Genomic DNA, 20,862 nt, shown 5'->3' with positions numbered 1-20,862 from the left:
ATCTGTAAACTCAAGCGCTTCACCTGAGCTGACAGCTCCAGCGGCATCGGAGTTATCAAAGGAACTGGTGGAATATTCGGATGGGGAAAAGTCTCAGCCATCATTTAAATGATAGTCTCTTGGGGGTTCTTTAGAAAAGAAGGCAAGACAGGAGTCCGAGACAAAATACATCTCAATTTAGAAGTGTGCCGACAGGAACCTACCAGCTACACAGGCTTAGAATGATTCTTGGCATCCTGTTTCTTTCTAGCCTTCTTCCAGGGGACGAGAGCGGGCAGATTACCTAGCTAGAAACTAAAAATAGGGAATGCCACTGTAGCCAGGCTGCTAAATATGAATTGGCTCAAGGCTCTTGAGCAAGGGTTTAATTAGCAAAAGGGCAAGTCCAGTCAGTGAAATAAAGTGCTAAGGATGCATATCCTCTGAATCATGTGTGCAGGCATGATAACAATACTCTTATCCAAGGAAACGAAAAAGCTACAAGCCAAACAAATATCTATCCATCTATCCATCTATCCTATCCTGTCCACCTATCCTGCCTATCCTGCCTATCCATATCCACTCCACTCCCTCCCTCCCACCCTCTCATCTATCGCCATCGTATCCCGTAATTACTATCCATCTATCTGTATCTATGCATATATCTATGTCTATCTGTATCTTACTGCCTCCCTCCCTCCTCCATCTATCCATCTATGCCATGCTCATCCATCTCTCTCTCTCTCTCTCTCTCTCTCTCTCTCTCTCTCTCTCTCTCTCTCTCTCTCTATATATATATATATATATATATATATATATATATATATATATATATATATATCTTATCCCTCCCTCCCTCCCTCCCTCCCTCCCTCCCTCCACCCACCCACCCACCCACCCACCCAGCCCACCCACCCATCTATCTATCTATCTATCTATCTATCTATCTATCTATCTATCTATCTATCTATCTATCTATCTATCTATCTATCTATCTATCTATCTATCTATCTATCTATCTATCTATCTATCTATCTATCTATCTATCTATCTATCTATCTATCTATCTATCTATCTATCTATCTATGCCAATGAGACAACTCCCACCAGTGTAGTATATTGTAGTGGTTAAGAGCAGATGGATTCTAATCTGGAGAACCAGGTTTGATTCCCCACTCCTCCACATGAGTGGCAGAGGCTTATCTGGTGAACCAGGTGTGTTTCCGCACTCCTACATTCCTGCTGGGTGACTTTGGCCTAGTCACAGTTCTCTCAGAACTCTCTCAGCCCCGTCTACCTCACCAGGTGTCTGTTGTGGGGAGAGGAAGGGAAAGGAGCTTGTGGGCCACCTTGAGTCTCCTTACAGGACAGAAAGGTGGGGTATCAATCCAAAACTCTTCTTCTTCACCTTAATTTGAGAGCAGCCAAGGTCTCATGCATTGTGCCCAAACTGTTGGAATGAGTTCATAGGAACAGAAAAGTCAGTTTTAGCATGAAACTGTTAATCCTAGTGGGTACGCTTCCTCTACCCTAATGCCTCGGCAACTAATACAGGCTCATATGGTTAATGGGCCCAAAACACCACCTTCTCCAGCAGCAGAAATATGTCACTGCTGAAACTGCGCCACGTACAAGTGGAGAGCAAAGCAAGGAGCTCTCTCGCCGAGTTTAGCTCAAGTTGTTGGCCGGATCTGTCAAAATTCTGCAGCTATGATACTATATTAAGGGCCCCTCTCACCGCCAGCACCTCATTAGAGTGGAACTGGATCCCTGCTGCGTGTTTGAAGATTCAACCATCTGGGGGACAAAATACTCACTGGGGAATGACGTAGGAGAATTCCTGGAGAGAGGCGGCTCTGCCTTTGTGCTGCTTAAGGGTTTTGTAGCAGGCCTGAGTCGTTCGTCGGAGCCGGTGGAAAAGTAGAACTGGATAGTCCCAGGCTCAACTTGCTTCACCTGAAATGTAGAAGAGAAGGAGCGGACGATGCCAATGTCCTACTTGGTACTTCCTATTGCTATGGGCATATCTGCGGAAAATGTAGCCCTGCGCAAAATCTGAGTTTTTCGCTCCGTCCCCCCCATATAGGCGGCAGCCCTCCTCCCTTGCCTTGAAGTCAGTGTAGGGACCTGGGGTGGGGGAGGAGGGGTGTGGGGATGATTTTCTGCCCCCTGTGTGACTAAATGGCTGCAGCCCGGGGACATTTGACCCCATATGTCCCCTTGGTTGGTACGCCTCTGCTGGATACATTGAAAAATGAAATTCTGCATCAAGAAAAGCTGAACTTTTCAGAACTAGAAATGGATGCAAAATTGTAAACAGATGCAATATTGCAAATTGATTTTTATATACCTTGCCTTTACCCTGATTTTTTTTCCCTCTAGGAAGTACTCCACGTAGCCCACATTTTCAACCTGAGCAGCGGACCCAAAATAACCTTGCGTTCATGTTCCTACGCCATTTTCTTTACACACTGATCCTACAGAATTGTTCACTTTAGCGTCTTTTCCTTTGCTACAGGAACTGTTTGGAGGGATTTTCTCTAATGCTTAAGCTCAGCCTCTCCCAGTGCTCGTGGTCAAGCTTTTCCCTGTGCTCACGCCAACCCTACGGCCCTTGCTTTCTGAACAGGAATGTTTAAGAAAAAAAGAAATAACTTGCAACACATTACATTACATTACATTTCTTAATGTCTTAATTCCCCATCCTTGCTCAACCATACCTGTTCATACATTTGTTGGGGCCTTCTGGTTTTTCCACAAGGTGCCAAAGGTCTGAACCCAGTCACTTCTTTCTGTGTGGAAGGTTGCTAGACTGCTCTCTACTGCACTTCAGGGCAGGGGTGTATCTGCCAGAGGGACATGGGGTATCACATGTCCCCGGGCACACATGTCTCTTTTTGAACTGTTACCATCTGGCAGACGATACAGGTCTATCAAAACTAGGACAAAGAGGCTTAGAGACAGCTTCTACTCTAGAGCTGTGACTATGCTAAACTCTGCAGCTTCGTGTTGATGTGTTTGGGGCTGTGTAGGGATGGGTGGAGGAAGGGGAAAGTGAGGATGGGGTATGAGTCTGGAATTGTGTGCATCGAGGAATGCTGCTGTAAATTTCATTGTGTATGCACAATGACAATAAAATGCTTATGCTTATGCTTATCTAATCACGTGGGACAGCGCCAGGCACGAGCCGTACTCGCTGGCTCTGGATGATAGACCTGGGCACCCCGCTGGCTCGGGGTGGTAGACCTGGGTGCCTCGTCAGCTCCAAGCAGTAGACCTGGGCGCCGGGGTGGGGGGGGAGGCAGAAAATTCAGATTTTGCCGTGGGGCTCCATTTTCCCTAGATATGCCTCTGCTTCAGGGCGACCCTTTAGGGTGGCACAGAGAGGTACTGCTTTTACTATTCTGGCAGAGATCAAATAGAGCCAATGGTGTTCAGCTTCTGAGAAGCTCCGGTAATGAATCTTCTGAATTCAGCCCATCTTCTCAAACTAAACAACATTACTTGGGGACCGACCAAGCTACTTCCAGACTAGCTTTCTCGGATTGCCTGCTGGGACACCAGCCTTGCCAAAGCCTTCCCAAAAGGTGCTGACTCACCTCTTCGGAGCTCATGGAGGTTGATGGAGTCTTGTAAACCAAAACGTGGCTGGGATTACGCTTGGGACCTCCTTGCAAGGGGAGGGTCACTTCAGAGGAGCTCACATCCAGCGAGGGGTTCCAAACCGCCCAGCGAATGGAATGCATGTAAGCCGGTGTGGTCAGAGAAGTAGCAGATGACGTCTATGGTTTAAAGGGACGGGGGGGAGAGGAAATGAGAATCAAATTGTGCTTTCGAGTTGTGCGCTGAGGTAACCAGGAAATGTGGTCCAGCTTGGACTTCAGTTTGGGTCTTGATAATGTGTATTGTTGGTTGTGCAGTTTGGGATCTGAGAGTCCACACACAAGCTCTTTTTGCTGTTTAGGACGGAACTGGGAGCAATAGCCCATTTTCCCAACTGCCTGGTTATTCTTGGCTTTTCCTCTCTGCATCGATCCAAGCCAGCCGTTTGCCTGTGATTCAACATGCCATTTAAATAAGTATCCATTTTCCGTTGACTTTTACCTCAGAAGGTTTGAAGGAGAGAGGCCGCTGACTGCATTCTGAACGCCCTGCTCGCAAATCCCCTTAGCAGGATAATTAGGCACTCATAACAAATCGATAGCAATCGATTGAGCCGTACCATTCTGCCTATCCAGCTAATAGCAAGGATGGAGAAGGATCCCTGTACACTGTACGCCAGTCCTCAATTCTTAAGAATTAGGGTTGCAGTGATCTTAAGGACTGCACCAAAGCCATGCCTCTTTCACTAGAAAAACCTGAATACTATCTCCCCCCCTCCCACCAAAACAAAATGGTGTCTCCCTGCATTATTGCAGCAAGCCTGCTGGGTGACCTTCAACTAGTCATAGTTCTCTCAGAACTCTCTCAGCCGCACCTACCTCACAAGGTGTCTGTTGTGGGGAGAGGAACGGAAGGTGATTGTAAACTGCTTTGAGTCTCCCTAAAGCCAATGTGGTGTAGTGTTTAAGAGCAGGTGCACTCTAATCTAGAGAACCGGCTTTGATTCCCCGCTCTGCCACTTGAGCTGTGGAGGCTTATCTGGGGGACCAGATTAGTTTGTGCACTCCAGCACATGCCAGCTGGGTGATCCTAGGCTAGTCACAGTTCTTCGGAGCTCTCTCAGCCCCACCCACCTCACAGGGTGTTTGCTGTGGGGGGTGGGGAAGGATAGGAGTCGGTAAGCCCCTTTGCCTCTCCTTACAGGAGAGAAGGGGAGGGGGGGATATAAATCCAACTCTTCTTCTTCTTTCCTCAACAGCACTGGCAGTGCATTTGACTGGGAGCTCTACTGCTATTGCCACTGGGCGGGTCACAACTGAGCACCACCAACATGCCCTTTTTCAGTGATGCTGGGCAGTGGGCAGCACGGGTATAGGCAAGGGCAGGGAAGGTACATAGGTGGCATCAGCAGCTGTTCCCCCCCCCCACTGACACTTGCCCTAATGGCCAAACCCCAAGAGGTCTCCATAGAGACAGACTTAGTAGTTATGTTTATCTGGCCTTCAGTATGGAGTCCTGCCCCTTTAACAAAAGCTTAGTGAGGAAGCAGGTAGCTAAACAGCATGGTGTAGTGGTTAAGAGCAGGTGGATTCTAATCTGGAGAACCGGGTTTGATTCCCCACTCCTCCACCTGAGTGGCGGAGGCTTATCTGGCGAACCAGATGCATTTCCACACTCCTACATTCCTGCAGCTTACCACACTGCACCCTAGGTCCACACTGTAATCACTTTGGGTCTTCATTGAGGAAAGACTCCAAAAGCTAACGCTGGCAATCTGAGACCTTTCTCCACGACTCCCTCCACTCCTTTGTTCTTGCAAACTTTTCGTGCTAGAACAGCTGCCAATCATCAGTGCCACCCTAAGCACAGTTAGGTCCCTGTAAGTCTATTGCAAACGACAAGCTTAGAAAGGTACCACTCCACTCAGGATAGCATTGCACAGAACCATGCTTTTTTTTTTAACTTCTTACACATATTTATGTCAATTCGGTCCTTGCCCAAATTTATTTCCTTTCCTGCAAGGGAGCTGTAATTTACTGAAACCCAAGGCTCACGTGCCCACGTCTCCCCGTGACTCAAAGGATGCAAGCAAGCAATATTTGGGTTGTGTGCATTAAATCAATTTCTTTCCTCGCTACGATCTCAATAACTCCTTTAATTAAAAATATATATATTGGTAACTCGCGTTCTGGAGCTCACCGGGCGGCGGTGGAGCTGCTGCAGGGCGACATTCCCCTACCCAGAGCCCGCGGGGAGATTTAACACCCCAGCCGGGGAGAAAAAGAAATGATTTAATAAGTTCATTTGCGGCGTGTTACACACGAGGCCTTTGTAGAGCACCATGACATTCGGCAGGGAGAGGCTTGCCTTTTATCTGACTGAACAAAAATAATTTTGCTCACTGTATGTCAACAGCTCAACAGAAAAGGCGTTTAGGTAAAGGATTTAGGTAAAGTCCCTGATCCTGCGGGACTCCGATTAGAAATGTATTGTTGCTTTGGAGCAAGGGCACCTCTGGCTTAGCCTCCCCCGGTAAGGCAGAAAAAAAACTACCAAAAGGGCCATGGTGTGAATGAGGGGAAGAGGAGGAACGCTTCTCAACTGGATTCTCTCTTGTCTCTTGTATTCGGCAGCCAACGCCTGCCAAGTCCTTCGACAGGGTTCTCTTCTCTTCCCTGGCCACCCCCACAGACAGCCTATCCAGCTAACTAGCAAGAGGCACGCCGAGTGGTAGAAAAGCTTGCAATCTGACAAATGGCACAGCATGGCACTGTGAGCTTGGGATTTCCAAATAAGGGAGAAGAGTCATCACTGGTCTGCAAATGCAATGGCCCTCAACTCTATCCTGAGGAAACCCGTCTCTTTCTGCTCTTTCTAGAAAGCTAGGTTTCCCCCCAAAGGGAAGAAAGATCACACATTCTCCCAGGATGCTCATGTACCCCTGCCTATCTGTCTCCAATGCAGTCTCTCTTTGCTACTTCTATAAATCTATTCAAGAGGAATCATATGCAGCTGCTTCCTACTATGAGAGCATTTGTCCAACTAGGAGCAGCAGTGGTGTAGTGGTTAAGAGCAGGTGTACTCTAATCTGGAGGAATCTGCTCTGCCGCTTGAGCTGTGGAGGCTTATCTTGGGAATCCAGATTAGCCTGTATACTCCAACATACGCCAGCTGGGTGACCTTGGGCTAGTCACAGCTCTATGGAGCTCTCTCAGCCCCACCTACCTCACAGGGGCTCATTCCGCACACGCAAAATAATGCACTTTCAAGCTGCTTTCACAACTGTTTTTGCCATTCTGCACAGCTTCAAAGAGCCCTGAAAGCAGCTTGAAAGTGCATTATTCTGTGTGTGCGGAATGAGCCAGGGTGTTTGTTGTGAGGGAGGAAGGGCAAGGAGATTGTAAGCCCCTTTGAGTCTCCTACAGGAGAGAAAGGAGGGATACAAATCCAACTCTTCTTCTTCTTCTTCTTCTTCTTCTTCTTCTTCTTCTTCTTCTTCTTCTTCTTCTTCTTCTTCTTCTTCTTCTTCTTCTTCTTCTTCTTCTTCTTCTTCTTCTTCTTCTTCTTCTTCTCTTCTTCTTCTTCTTCTTCTTCTTCTTCTTCTTCTTCTTCTTCTTCTTCTTCTTCTTCTTCTTCTTCTTCTTCTTCTTCTTCTTCTTCTTCTTCTTCTTCTTCTTCTTCTTCTTCTTCTTCTTCTTCTTCTTCTTCTTCTAGTACAGGGGTCCCAAAATGTCACAAAAAGGCTGCCAGAGGAGGCGGAACCAGCTGCAAAGTGGCTGCCATAGTTTCACTTCAGCAATACAATGCAGACTCTTGTTCTGTGGTGCCAGCTGATACCAAAACAACATTTTAAAAAAATAGCCTAGTCAATCAAATCTCCAATAGTCAGACGAGAAGCCTTGCTGAACAAAAGCCCTACTGGGCTCCACTGATTTCTGGAAAACACTTGGTGGGCACCAGAAAAGGTGTCCAAGGGTGCCATGGCACCCACGGGCACCATGTTAGAGAGCCCAGATCTAGCACCCCACTGACTACTACTATGTGCAGCAATTTTGTGAGATCTTAGGCTTCCTGGAGGCCTTCCCACGCCCTGCTACTTGAGCTCCTGGGGATACTAGAGGTGGGAACTGAGATCTCCCACACTCGAGCATGAAGCAGGGTCATGTTGGCAAATATCTAGGATTACACCCCAAGGTTGTTGTTTTTCTCCCCTCGCCCACCTCAAGGACCAAAAAAACCCAAGAACGAGTCAGCAATGGGAATCTGTTGGATAAGCAGGTTGCAGAATTCTTCATGCAAGAGAAGCTTAGTCATTTCAGCATCCACCAGCTGTCAGACACCTCGTCTCAGGGCAGGGAGCCGAAATAATTAAGTCCCCTCCAGATCCACAGTTCTGTCGCAAAGATGAAATCTTTCTCCAGGGTGAGAACACACCGCCATTCCCTCTCCTCTTTCCCTGGAGGCCGACGGCAAGTCCATTCATTATATTTCTGACATTGCATTTGTCAGAACAAGGTTGCTCATTCCAACTGTACGGCGGCACAATCAACCCAAGAACACGGGCAAGTATGACATCTCCGACCATTTTCCAGTCCTCGGGGAAATCAAGCGTCGGGCTGATGCATTGCCTGACAAGTTCCATTGTCTCCGCGGAGGTCACAGGCATGGGCGAGGCCGCGGTTGGCAAAGGAGGTGAGGAAAGACCAAGCAAGCAAGAGAGCAAAAGGCCAGCTGGGCTGAGGTGGGATCGGAAGTGGCGGGGAAGGATGAAAATTAAGGGCTCAATTAACAGCTGACAGATCCGTCCACCCTTGCGGAGAAGTGGAAAGGCATTCGGGAGAGCCGAATGCAAGCTGCCATCCAACCTTTAAAAAAGGCAGCGGGAGGAGGAGGAGGAGGAGGAGGAGGAGGAGGAAGAAGAAGAGGAGGAGGAGGAGGAGGAGTTTGGATTTATACCCCCCCCTTTCTCTCCTGTAAGCAGACTCAAGGTGGCTTACAAGCTCCTTTCCCTTCCTCTCCCCACAACAGACACCTTGTGCAGTAGGTGGGGCTCCAAAGAACTGTGACTAGCCCAAGATCGCCCAGCAGGAATGTAGGAGTGTGGAAACACATCTGGTCCACCAGATAAGCCTCTGCCACTCAGGTGGAGGAGTGGGGAATCAAACCCGGTTCTCCAGAATAGAATCCACCTGCTCTTAAACACTACGGCACACTGGGTTGTGATGGAGGCCTGTACATGAGAATTTCAGCCCACCCTCTGCAACTACTGGGCGGGGCTCAGGGAGATAGGAGTACTTTGGCTAGAACTAAACTACTGAGAGCCACTGGCCTGCTCCTTCCTCCCCAGATAGGGTTTAGTGATGTCCACAATATGCACCACAACTAACTAAAAATCTTCCTCCACATTTAATTGAAGTCTTCAGCAGTCTAAAGTGTCAAAGGAAATGACGACTAGGAAACCAAGCTGCCATCTTCTCGGTCTTCACTTAATATATGGGGACCCTCCAGACCACTGTCATAGCTTTTTGATTACATTCCTTTAAAATATTTACACGCTCGCTTTTCTCCCGAGCATCTCAAGGTGGTACGGAGTTGCACAGTGCTGTTACTGGGGATGGGGGCAGAGACAGGCAGTGAGAAGTCTTTGACGTACGGCAGTCGATTTTCTGCAGTGTCGTCTCTTTTTCTCAACGCGTTATTTTCTCCTTGATGCTACTGGTTTGCCTGCAGGTGATCGGCTGTGCTGAAGAAAGATTAAAACCGAGGACCTCCCAGCTCCAGGTTCACACTCTTAGGTATCATCACAGAACTCCTGACCAAGCTGTTCACTGTACATGGGCAAGGAGACAACTAACTCACTGACAGAGCACATCCCCAGCAACTCCAGTGAATGGACCATGGGGCAGCAGGGAGCTAGAGCTGCTTGGAAATATTTCCAGGTCTCTTGCCCAAATTTCCAGCTTTTACAACCACAACAGAAAAAGATATCTTGCCCATTTACTTTACTTTAACAGAAACAATCTACAAAAAAGGAGCTTGGTCCACATCAAGCAAAATGAAGGAAAAACAAAAACCCAGTGGTACCTAAGGGAAAATAGTTATTGTCTAGTCTTCCCTGCATGTTCCGCATAAGCTTCATCGAAGGGGGGTGTGCATCAAAGATTGCATGCAATGTTCTCTTTCCCTTCTAAAAGTTTACATTTTGCTTTTAGAAGGGAAAGAGAACATCGCATACCGTCTTTGAAGTGCCCTGGGAAATGTTATGCAAAACACATAGGGGTCTATAGACAATAAATATTTTCCCTACAGCTTTTTTGTTCATTTGTTGGTTGGTTGCTTTTCCATCAATCTCCAAACAAGGACACAGGTAGGATATCACCCGACAACTCAACATGGGCTGGTCATTTCAGAAGAAGAAGACGAGTTTGGAGTTACATCCCACCTTTCTCTCCTGTAAGGAGACTCAAGGTGGCTGACAAGCTCCTTTCCCTTCCTCTCCCCACAACAGACACCTTGTGAGGTAGTTGGGGCTGAGAGAGTTCTAAAGAACTGTGACTAGCTCAAAGGCACACGGATCAGTGAAAAGAACTTGAGCAAGCACAGTTCATTCTCATCTTTATTTTCATCAGTTCAATAGCTACAAGGCGGCCTTGCAAATAAGCTCACAAAATGTACTAATCCCCGCCCCCAAATGAACTGAACATGGCAGCCATTTGCAGATTCCACACGGTCCACTGCAGTAACAAAATGAGAACTTTCAGAAGGAGGAGGGGACTGAAGACCTACAGATGGAAGCAAAGAAGCCTAGCTCACCAATTCGCAAAATGAGAATTAAATTCCAAACAACTGCAGCAGCTCTGGCAGAAAGGAGCAGCTTCACCCACCCGCCCCCAAGCCACACATGTTGGCACACTCTCCCTTGAGTAGGACAGGACAGGCCCCCACATTTCTTCTAGCTTAGCTCTACAGAGATGGAGCTACCTTACGTGGAGGCAGACCAATGCTTGGCCTTGTCTGCTCTGTCTGGTAGCGGCTCTCCAGGGTCTCAGGCAAAGGTCTCACACATCACCTTCAAAGGTCTTGCATGTCCTCGTAACTAGAGATGGCAGGGGTTGAACCTGGGGCCTCTCACATGCCACGCAGACGTTCTACCATCGAGCCACAGCTCGGTCGGTCTGCCCTGAGCAGACACAGAGTCTCAACAGCTGGTTTGCACAGAAAAGGAGAAAGGAACCTGCCAGGCAGATGTGTCCTTAGAAGAACAGTCAGAAGCTGGAGATAACAGGCACTGGAGGGCAAAACAAGAAGGTCCTTTTTAAAGGGGTCAGAAGATTAGATAGCAACCTTTCAGCTCCTAAATAAGCAGACCAATTTCTCTGCCAGGCAGCAAGTCACAGCTGTTAAGAGGAAGCTAATGACTCAAACACGATCACAATTTCAAATCTGCCCAACTGAAGCACGGAAGGATGGAAGGGGATAATTTCATTAATGAACGAGCGTGCAAAGGGCCTGATTAGCAGTCCTGGTTTTCGTCGAGACAGACCAGGAGCGTGCCGAGGCTGGACAGCAGCTTTGTTTGAAGTGTCCTTGCGCGTGCCTGGGTGTGGAGCAGCACACTTGAGGCTCGAGCCGATCGGATCCTCGGTAATCAAGAGTTATGCAAAAAGAGAAGGCTGCAGAGTACTTCTTTGGAGGTGGTGATCACTAGAGAGCCTTGCTATATCTTGAGATCCCAGACACGAGGAAGAAGAACAAGAGTTTGGATTTATATCTTCCCTTTCTCTCCTGTAAGGAGACTCAAAGGGGCTTACAATCTCCTTTCCCTTCCCCCCTCACAGCAAGCACCCTGTGAGGGAGGTGGGGCTGAGAGAGCTCAGAAGAACTGTGACTAGCCCAAGGTCACCCAACTGGCATGTGTTGGGAGTGTACAAGCAAATCTGGTTCACCAGATAAGCCTCCACAGCAGAGCAGGGAATCAAACCCAGTTCTCCAGATTAGAGTGCACTTGCTCTTAACCACTACACCACGCTGGGCACCGTTACCTTTTCACCAAATTTCTTCATTCAGTTATTGTTAGGACTCTAATGTACTCTTCTCAGCCACCATTTTGAAGGCCTTGGGCCTACATTGGAGTGACAGAGGCTCAAATATGTTCCTAGAATCAATGAGGGAATCGCTCCCTGAAACAGCACCGGTTTCATCCTCGTTCAAAACGCCTCGAGAATTCAGCCGGCTTCCCCACGCTGGGGAACAGCCCCTTCGTGACTGCTTAGTGGAAACCGGCACTCTGTTATGACAAGACCACTTTCAGCGGATTTATGAACTACAAGAGAACCATCTGGCGCAGGTCAGGGGAAACAGCAAATTTCGCATCGGCTTACCAGTCTTAAATAATTTTTAAAGGACTTAAAAATCAATTTGAACATATTGTGTAATGGATGGAAGCCTTATGACATGCGGTAAATCTTCCCAGCCGTTTGGGTGTTTTACGAAAACTACCGTTGCCGAACGAGATGGGAATGTCTCTTGATGATAGCAAAATTCTGGCGGAGAGGGCCTAAACGTTGCGTCCGTTATGACACCTTAAATTAATTTTCTCACAACAGAGTTCTACTCTCATATGTTGGCACTAGCCTACAGTAAGGTTCTTTTTTTTTATCTCTCTGTTTCTCTGTCACACACAGACACATTTCTAACGCAGTTTTCTTTAAATTATAGACCCAATGCAATAGAAGCAGAAGCAACATCTCTTTAACCTGCTCACATCTATACGTCAAAATAACCTGTACGCCAGAGAGAAAGATACTAAAGGGGTGTTCAATGTATTGTCGAAGACTTTCACGGATGGATTCAACTGGTTGTGGTGGGTTTTCCAGGCTGTGTGGCCGTGGTCTGGTGGATCTTGTTCCTAACGTTTCGCCTGCATCTGTGGCTGCCATCTTCAGAGGTGTATCATAGAGGGAAGTCTGTTACACACTGTGTCCAGTGAGAAGGGAAACAGTGTGTAACAGACTTTTCTCTGTGATACACCTCACTGAAATACCAGTCCCTGACAGCTTCAGGCTACATCCGCCAAGGCTAGAAGATCCCTGTGCCAACCAACTTCCACAACTAGATAAGGGGTTGTTTGCCTATTGTCACAAGAACCAGGAATGGCCTTGTTATTCTGCAGATTTCTGGCCAAAGCTTCTAGGGCAGGGGTGGCCAACCTGTGGCACTCCAGATATTCATGGTCTTCAATTCCCATCAGCCCCTGCCAGCATGGCTGACTGGCCACCCCTGTTCCAGGGTCTTTAATCATCAATACAGTTAACTGAAGCAGCTATGACGACAACTGGAGTGGCTGACAGGGATGGAGAGAACAGCCCATGTAGGTGACAAACATGCCAGGATTTGTGACTGTATCCCGAAACAATTAAAATTATGCACATGGGGAATCCAAACACTGCAATCTGTAAAAAGCATGCAAATCTCCCGTTTTGCATTATTACGCCTCTGCTAACCATAGCGAGAGATAGGGAGCTAAGCGGAACTGCTCCTCCGGCTCCTGAGATTTCCATTCTGCATTGCCCATTCACGTGAATCCTATCTTCATAAAGACTAGAAGCTTGATCTTTTTTAAAAAAAAAAATGAAAATGGATATTCTGCGGGAGCTGAATTCTGTGCCCAAGACCCCTTTCTGCAACTTTTCTTTACACAACTGCAACATACACACAGCCTCGAAAGTATGGATTATTTATTTACTCACTTCTCTTATGCCCCATCTAGCTCCCAAATGGGGGGGCAGAAATTTATTTATTTACTTATTTATTTCTGCAATTTATACCCCACCCTATACCATAGTCTCAGGGCGGCTAACAAACGGGGATGAAACCCCGTGGAAACATTCGAAGTTAAAATCAGTATAAAAACATAGTTAGAACAATAAATAAAATATGTTAAAACCCCACTAAAAATCCACCCACCCCCATGTAGCTGGCATCAGTGGGAGGGTCCCAAGGAGGTCAACCACTAAAGACCTGGGTAAAAGGCAAGGTTTTCACCAGATGTCTGAAACCATAGAGGCACCTGGCAAATTTCTGAAGGGAGGCTGTTCCACAATTTAAGGCCTACCCCAGAGAAAGCCCTCCCCTATTTCTGCCCCCCGCCCCCCGCACTGCATCTCATCAGCGGAAAGGACCACAGGAGGACCTCCCCACTTGATCTCAGTGTACAGGCCGGCTCGGACGGGCGAAGGCGTTCCTTTCGGTAGGTGGGGCCCGAGCCATTTAGGGCTTTAAACATAATTGTCAGTACCTTGAATTGTCTTGCATCGTTCTCCCCTCCTCCATTTTATCCTCAGAACAACACTGCGAGGTAGGCTAGGGCTGAGTGAGCATGACAAACCAAACATCACCCCAGGGAGCTATCCTGGCAGAACGGTGCTTTGAATCCGGGTCTCCTGATTCCTAGTCCAACCACTATCCCATGTTGGCCCTCTATATGGTATGCATACTCGTGCGTAAGTTGCCATGTTGGTAGTGTGTTGGGTGCGGGACTGAAGACCCGTTACTCTTCCTAGCATGGCAACCCTGGCAAATCTTCAGATTTCCAGCTAGCAACTTGCATTACACTGGCAACAGGGGCCGTGAGGCAGAGACAGCCAAACAGAAAGACTTGCTGTATTGCTTTTTTTCCAGAGAACATGTGCACAGCCGAAACACAGCACACGCCCAGCGACATCCAAAATGGTGGCAGGTTCTCCAGAATCAAACCCGGTTCTCCAGATTAGAATCCACCTGCTCTGAACCACTACACCACGGCCACCTATCTATATTTTCTGGAAATCAGCAGCACGAGGAGAGCGCTCACCCTGGCTAGAAGCAATCCCTTGCCTTCTTCTGTTCTGGAGGGCAGATTCGGGAAAATCCCATATGAGAAGGAGCAGCAGTGGCGTAAGAGGTTAAGAGCTCGTGTATCTAATCTGGAGGAACCGGGTTTGATTCCCAGCTCTGCCGCCTGAGCTGTGGAGGCTTATCTGGGGAATTCAGATTAGCCTGTACACTCCCACACATGCCAGCTGGGTGACCTTCGGCTAGTCACAGCTTCTCAGAGCTCTCTCAGCCCCACCCACCTCACAGGGTGTTTGTTGTGAGGGGGGAAGGGCAAGGAGATTGTAAGCCCCTTTGAGTCTCCTGCAGGAGAGAAAGGGGGATATAAATCCAAACTCCTCCTCCTCCTCCTCCTCCTCCTCCTCCTCCTCCTCCTCCTCCTCCTCTTCTTCTTCTTCTTCTTCTTCTTCTTCTTCTTCTTCTTCTTCTTCTTCTTCTTCTTCTTTGTGCCTGCCCTCTAAAGGAAACTGACGCAATCGGACGTATGTTTTCCAGGTGTCCCTTTTATCAAAAGTTCCGTAATGAAACTATAGGCCCTCTCCCGTCCAAATTGCCTGGAAGGAACAAGCACAAACTGGACTATTTGCTGATGGGCAGAGATCACCAAAGCACATTAACTGTAGCTCAGTTTTGTATTCTCCTAGATAAGTAAAAGAAAATCTGGGAGGCAGTTGGAACCTAGGAATGGTGCTTCATTTATGTATTCGGCCAAACTCTATAGTCCTTTTGTTTTTAAAAAAAAAACATTTATCCCAAACAGGGGGAATGCTAAAATTTTCTATTTAGTTTTAATATAACAGCGATCATCTGGCTGTATAATATTCAGTTAAGCGTGGGCAAGGGTACATATACTGCACGGGTCCAGCTTTGCGCAATGTCAGGTGTATTTTTGATCATGACTGTTTTATAATCACTTCTGTCTGGTGTCAACGACCGTTAAAATGAAATTTGATTTGACTTGACCTGTGCCTGGCCTCACCTCAGCCCTCATCTAATCAGGCTAATCCGAGAAAGATCAAGTTATAAGGAGATACCAGGAGAGCAAGTCTGGGAAGACCCTGTAACTTTGTACAATGACAGAGAAGCCCGTATCTTGATTTCCAAGAGGAGGAGGAGGAGGAGGAGGAGGAGGAGGAAGAGGAGGAGGAGGAAGAGGAGGAGGAGGAAGAGGAGGAGGAGGAGGAGGAAGAGGAGGGGTTTGGATTTATATCCCACCTTTCTCTCCAGTAAGGAGACTCAAAGGCGCTTACAATCTCCTTTCCCCCCGTCTCCACAACAAACACCCTGTGAGGTAGATGGGGCTGAGAGAGCTCTGAAGAACTGTGACCAGCCCAAGGTCACCCAGCTGGCATGTGTTGGAGTGCACAAGCTAATCTGGTTCCCCAGATAAGCCTCCACAGCTCAAGTGGCAGAGCGGGGAATCAAACCCAGTTCTCCAGATTAGAGAGCACCTGCTCTTAACCACTACACCGCAGCTGCTCTGGAAGACCCCAGTAGCCAAAGAGAAGGTCAAGTTCCAACTCCTACCTTCCCGTCTGCTCCACTTGCTGCAGAGAAGACGTACTCCAACTGGAAGACAACTCCGAATGCTGGGTGACGAACCATCTCTGCCAAATGGATGCGGCTTCGTAGGACCAGAGCTTGTCCCTCCAAACTGCGTTTTAGATGAGCCCAAAAGAACCGTGTTTAATTATTTGCAACTTTGTACACTGCCTTTCCATTCCATGAACACTGTAGGTGATTCAGTTACACCCTCCGATACAAGCTGGTCTTGGAGTCTTTAGGAAATATTTCCTCACCTGGGTTTGGTACTGGCCCTTGGTTTCCTGGGCAGGCTTCCAAAATGTCCCCGGGTCACCTCGGTCTCCGGCACCACCACCACAACTTGCGGGGGCTGCACAAAGCAAAAGCCGTTGTGCACCCCGATGTGCAGCCGCCGCTCCTGCACGGCAAGCGCATTCCCGTGCAGCATCAAGATATTCTGTGGAAATCAGCCGAAGGTCAAAGCCATGTTTCAAATACAAAGACTGGGTCCCTGCCTGAGTATCTGTACCTCCGAAAGACAAGTCTGACAATTATACCACCATATGGCAGGTCTGCTCCTCTAAGGGTGGGCTCAGGGTTCCCAAAATTTATGCGGGACTTTTGATCCCTTTAAGGTTGACATTTGGGTCTGTACCAGAGGAGTACCTAGGAAAAATGTAGCCCGGTGCAAAATCTGAGTTTTCCACACCCCGCTCTCCCTCACCAAGACCAAACAACTTTTTTTGCATTAGGTCATCTCAAAGGAGGAGGGTTATGTGGGGGAGTGATTTTCCGCCCCCCACATGACTAAATGGCTGCAGCTCAGGTACATTTGACCTCATATGGGCAGTACACCCCTGATCTGTACTGACGACAGAACACACAAACGCACATAAACACATGAAGCTGCCTTATACTGAATTGGAACCAGTGGCCCATCAGAGTCTGAACTGCCTGCTCAAACTGGCGGAAGTTCTCCAGGATGCTAGGTGGGAGCATTTCATATCACCTACCACCTCATCTTTTCACAGGAGATGCCAGGGGTTGAACCTGGGATTTCCTGCATGCTGCTCTACCACTGAGCCATAGCCCCTCCCCCAGGGCTGGCATCACCCTCCTGTCTGTGTCAGAGTTATCTGCATCAAAAAGTGCCCCCCATGACACCACCAGTGTGCAACAGCTGGTAGCAGTGGGTCTAAAGTGCCCATTTCCCATTTGAAAATCCAACTTCCAGCTCCCCAACAGTCACGTTGAGGTCTTTCACTGGAAACAGCCCAAGATTATGGGTGCCAGCAGTGGCGTAGTGGTTAAGACAGTGGCGGGATTCAAATAATTTAACAACCAGTGGTTTACAAGCACCATTTTAACAACCGGTTCTGCCGAAGTGGTGCAAACTTGCTGAAGTGGTGCAAACCACCACTGGGTTAAGAGTAGATGTACTCTAATCTGGAGGAAACGAGTTTGATTCCCCGCTCTGCTGCCTGATCTGCGGAGGCTTATCTGGAGAATTCAGATTACCCTGTGCACTCCGACACACGTCAGCTGGGTGACATTGGGCTAGTCACAGTTCTTCAGAGCTCTCTCAGCCCCACCTACCTCACAGGGTGTTTGTTGTGGTGGGGGGGGGGAGGGAAAGGAGTCTGTAAGCCCCTTTGAGTCTCCCACAGGAGAAAGGAAGGATATAAATCCAACTCTTCTTCTTCTATCACACTTTGGACCCACACTGCCAATGTGTTGTGGGAACCAAAGGAGTGTGTGGAGAGGGGATGGGAAGTAATTTTAGGCAATATGTCATAAACCAATAAAAATGAAAGCTGCCCTGGAGTGATTGCTGGATATTAAAGTGTTTCATCTTCGCCTTTTGAAAAATCCACTGCAAATCTGACAAATCAACAAGCCTTGTCCTTGGGGTTATTATCGCTTCCTAAATTACAGGAACTCAAAGATGAACACAAAAGCTTAGAAGTTACTCAGTGTGTCCATTAATCACAACCAGCCCAGCCACAATGCAGCTCATTAGCGTTTGTTTATTCCGAAAAAAAAAGGAGAGAGGAAAAACTCCGCCGAACAATCCAACAATGACAAAGAGGAGAATATCTGTCTCTTAATCGGGAGCAAAATGAAGGCAATAAAACGGGCGCCCGCAAAAAGAAAAGGCCCCTAAAGCAATCCATATGGATGCATCTGTATTATGCAAACAAACACATTGTTATTGTCCAAGATAACGCCAGTTCCATTCCTCTTGAAAATGCAGCAATGAGCCAGGTTTTCCTTCAGGCGGAGAAAAACTATTTATGTGCCACAAAAGCACAGGTTGCATTTTTGTGTGTGAAATTCAGCTTCCGGAGAATTTGTTTTAGGAAAGAGCTTCTAGATCATACGGCTCTGGAAATAGCTAGAAAATGCAAATGCCAGAAAGATGGCTAGCAAACATTTGCAATGGCAAACATGGTTCAGTGGCAAACATTTTAGAGATCCTGGGAAGAAGAAAACGTGTTGGATTTATATCTCCCCTTTCTCTCTTGTAAGGAGACTCAAAGGGGCTTATAAACTCCTTTCCCTTCCCCCCTCACAACAAACACTCTGTGAGGTAGATGGGGCTGAGAGAGTTCCAAAGAACTGTGACTAGCCCACGGTCACCCAGCTGGTATGTGTTGGAGTGCACAAGCTAATCTAATTCACCATATAAGCTTCCACAACCCAAGTGGCAGAGCAGGGAATCAAACCCAGTTCTCCAGATTAGAGCACACCTGCTCTTAACCACTATACCACGCTGGCTGTCCGGTGGGAGGACCACCAAATCAGAATCAACTATGAAGAACAGGTTTTAGAAAACCCTGGAGACTAAATTGAGAAAAACAGAAATGATACTAATTCTGTTCCAATGACTTAATTCATGCAAGGCTCAGAATTGATTCAGATTTTTGGAGCTCAGAATATCTCCGGGTGGAATATAACAAACAGCTTTTATAAATCAGTCAAGAGCCCTACTACAGCAGAGTGGTAGGCTACAGTACTGCAGTCAGAGCTCTGCTCACAACCCGAGTTTGATCCCGATGGAAGTTGGTTTTAGGTGGCCGGCCCAAGGTTGATTCAGCCTTCCATCCTTCCAGGTTCACTAAAATGAGTACCCAGCTTGCTCGTGGTAAAGTGTAGACGACAGAGGCGTAGCAAGGGGGGAAAGCTCCTGGTGCACTGCTGCATCCTCCGCCCCCATCCTACCCTGGAACGCCCCCGCCCCACCCCAGAACACCCCCACCTTGCCCCTGGAACGCCCTCACCACACCACCACAGGGGTACGTGCCTGGTGCATCATGCAACCATCCCCCCACCCCAGTGATGGCGAACCTTTTTGAGATTGAGTGCCCAAATTGCAACCCAAGCCCCAGTTATGTATCACAAAGTGCCAACCCGGCAATTTAACCTGAATGCTGAGGTTTTAGTTTAGAAAAAAACGCTTGGCTCCCTCTTCCTCTGCCCCCCTGCTCGAGCAGGGGCCAGCCTGCTCTAGCCTCCAGCTAGTCCCACGTGCACCGCTCTGTGCTTCTCTAGCATCTCTGCCTCCTCTGCACCCCCCCACCTCGGGCAGCAGCCACCCGGAGCACAGGCACCAGGCCCACCAGCTGAGTCCTCCCTGCTCACCGTGGTGCACACACATCATGCTCAGTGGCCCAGGCCAGCCTAGATGTCTGTGTGTGGAAGGTGATTTTCCACCCCCACATGGCAAACTCTGTGTGTGCGTGCCCACGAAGAGGGCTCCGAGTGCCACCTCGGGCACTCGTGCCATAGGTTCGCCATCACTGCCCCACCCCCTTGGAGCTATGCCTCTGGTATATGACTGAGAAAGGCAACAGCAAACCATCCCATGAACAGTCTGCCTAGTAAACCTTTTGCTGTGATGTCACTCCATGGGTCAGTAACCATCCAGTGCTTGGACAGCGGATGACCTTTTTACTTTTGCACCTATAAATCACTATGCCTGGACCAGTGTGTGGGAAAATACCTGATCGCTCATGAGAAGATCCAACAGTTCCTCCTCAAATTTCTCCAACGAAGGGTACAGGTGGATGGATAGCTTCTCCAAGTACCACGTGACTGTCTTCATGAGGCGTGGTTTGTGGAAGACGTCTTCTGCAAATGGATTCAGAGGTTACAGCCGGAACCCCTTCCTTATTGTCTTCCAGTCACCTGCTCGCTGAAGAAAAACCGAACACTTGAGCAGTCTCAGCTTCCGTCTGAAGGCCTCCAGGAACGGAGCACCATCTGCTCGCCAGTAATTGGTTCCCTTGTCAAACTGCTCTTTACCATTTGAAAGTTTCTGCTGGTGTTCAACTGAAATCTGCCCTCCTGTAACTTAAGCCCGTTAGATCTAGCCTTGCCCTCTGGAGCAGCGGAGAACACTTACTTACTTTAATAGGCGATTATTTTTGTACTGTATTTCTTGTTACCCGCCTCAGCATCTGACTGGGTCAGGAGAAAGGCAGGGTTAATAAATAAAAGAAATTCCAATGTAACAATGCCAATATATCCCTGGTGCGCTATTATAAATGCTCTGGAGACAGACTTGATTTCTGGGTGATTAAATGTTGCAAGGGGAGAGGGGGAAAGAAAGGTATGACTGAATGGTAAATGTTTTCAGCCAGGGAGATGTACATACTTGTTAGGACAAGCCCATCTGTATACTTCAATAGGTCAACAGAATTGTATTGTCGAAGGCTTTCACAGCCGGAATCACTGGGGTGCTGTGTGGTTTCCGGGCTGTACGGCCATGTTCTAGCAGCATAGAACACTGCAAGAACACGGCCATACAGCCCAGAAACCACACAGCACCCCAGTCAAGAGAATTGTTTTCATTCACAGAACCATTGCGATTTTTTCCCTTTA

General features: G+C 48.0%; 1 protein-coding gene across 2 annotated transcripts in view; it reads right to left on the bottom strand.

The window, feature by feature from the left end:
* The window catches only part of NPHP4 (nephrocystin 4), a 90,451-nt gene that overhangs the window by 41,295 nt on the left and 28,294 nt on the right, over nucleotides 1-20,862 (bottom strand). For both annotated transcript variants that reach the window (XM_048519475.1, XM_048519476.1), the window contains 5 exons: nucleotides 19,982-20,109; nucleotides 16,254-16,435; nucleotides 15,982-16,108; nucleotides 3,579-3,761; nucleotides 1,797-1,935 (listed from right to left, as the gene is read on the bottom strand). In XM_048519475.1, the coding sequence (XP_048375432.1) occupies nucleotides 1,797-1,935; nucleotides 3,579-3,761; nucleotides 15,982-16,108; nucleotides 16,254-16,435; nucleotides 19,982-20,109 (759 nt within the window). The remainder of the gene's footprint in view (nucleotides 1-1,796; nucleotides 1,936-3,578; nucleotides 3,762-15,981; nucleotides 16,109-16,253; nucleotides 16,436-19,981; nucleotides 20,110-20,862) is intronic.

Source organism: Sphaerodactylus townsendi, linkage group LG16, assembly GCF_021028975.2.
Source record: "Sphaerodactylus townsendi isolate TG3544 linkage group LG16, MPM_Stown_v2.3, whole genome shotgun sequence".
Lineage (NCBI taxonomy): Eukaryota > Metazoa > Chordata > Lepidosauria > Squamata > Sphaerodactylidae > Sphaerodactylus > Sphaerodactylus townsendi.
Note: the sequence above shows the minus strand (reverse complement) of the source record. Positions and strands in the feature narration are given on the sequence as shown.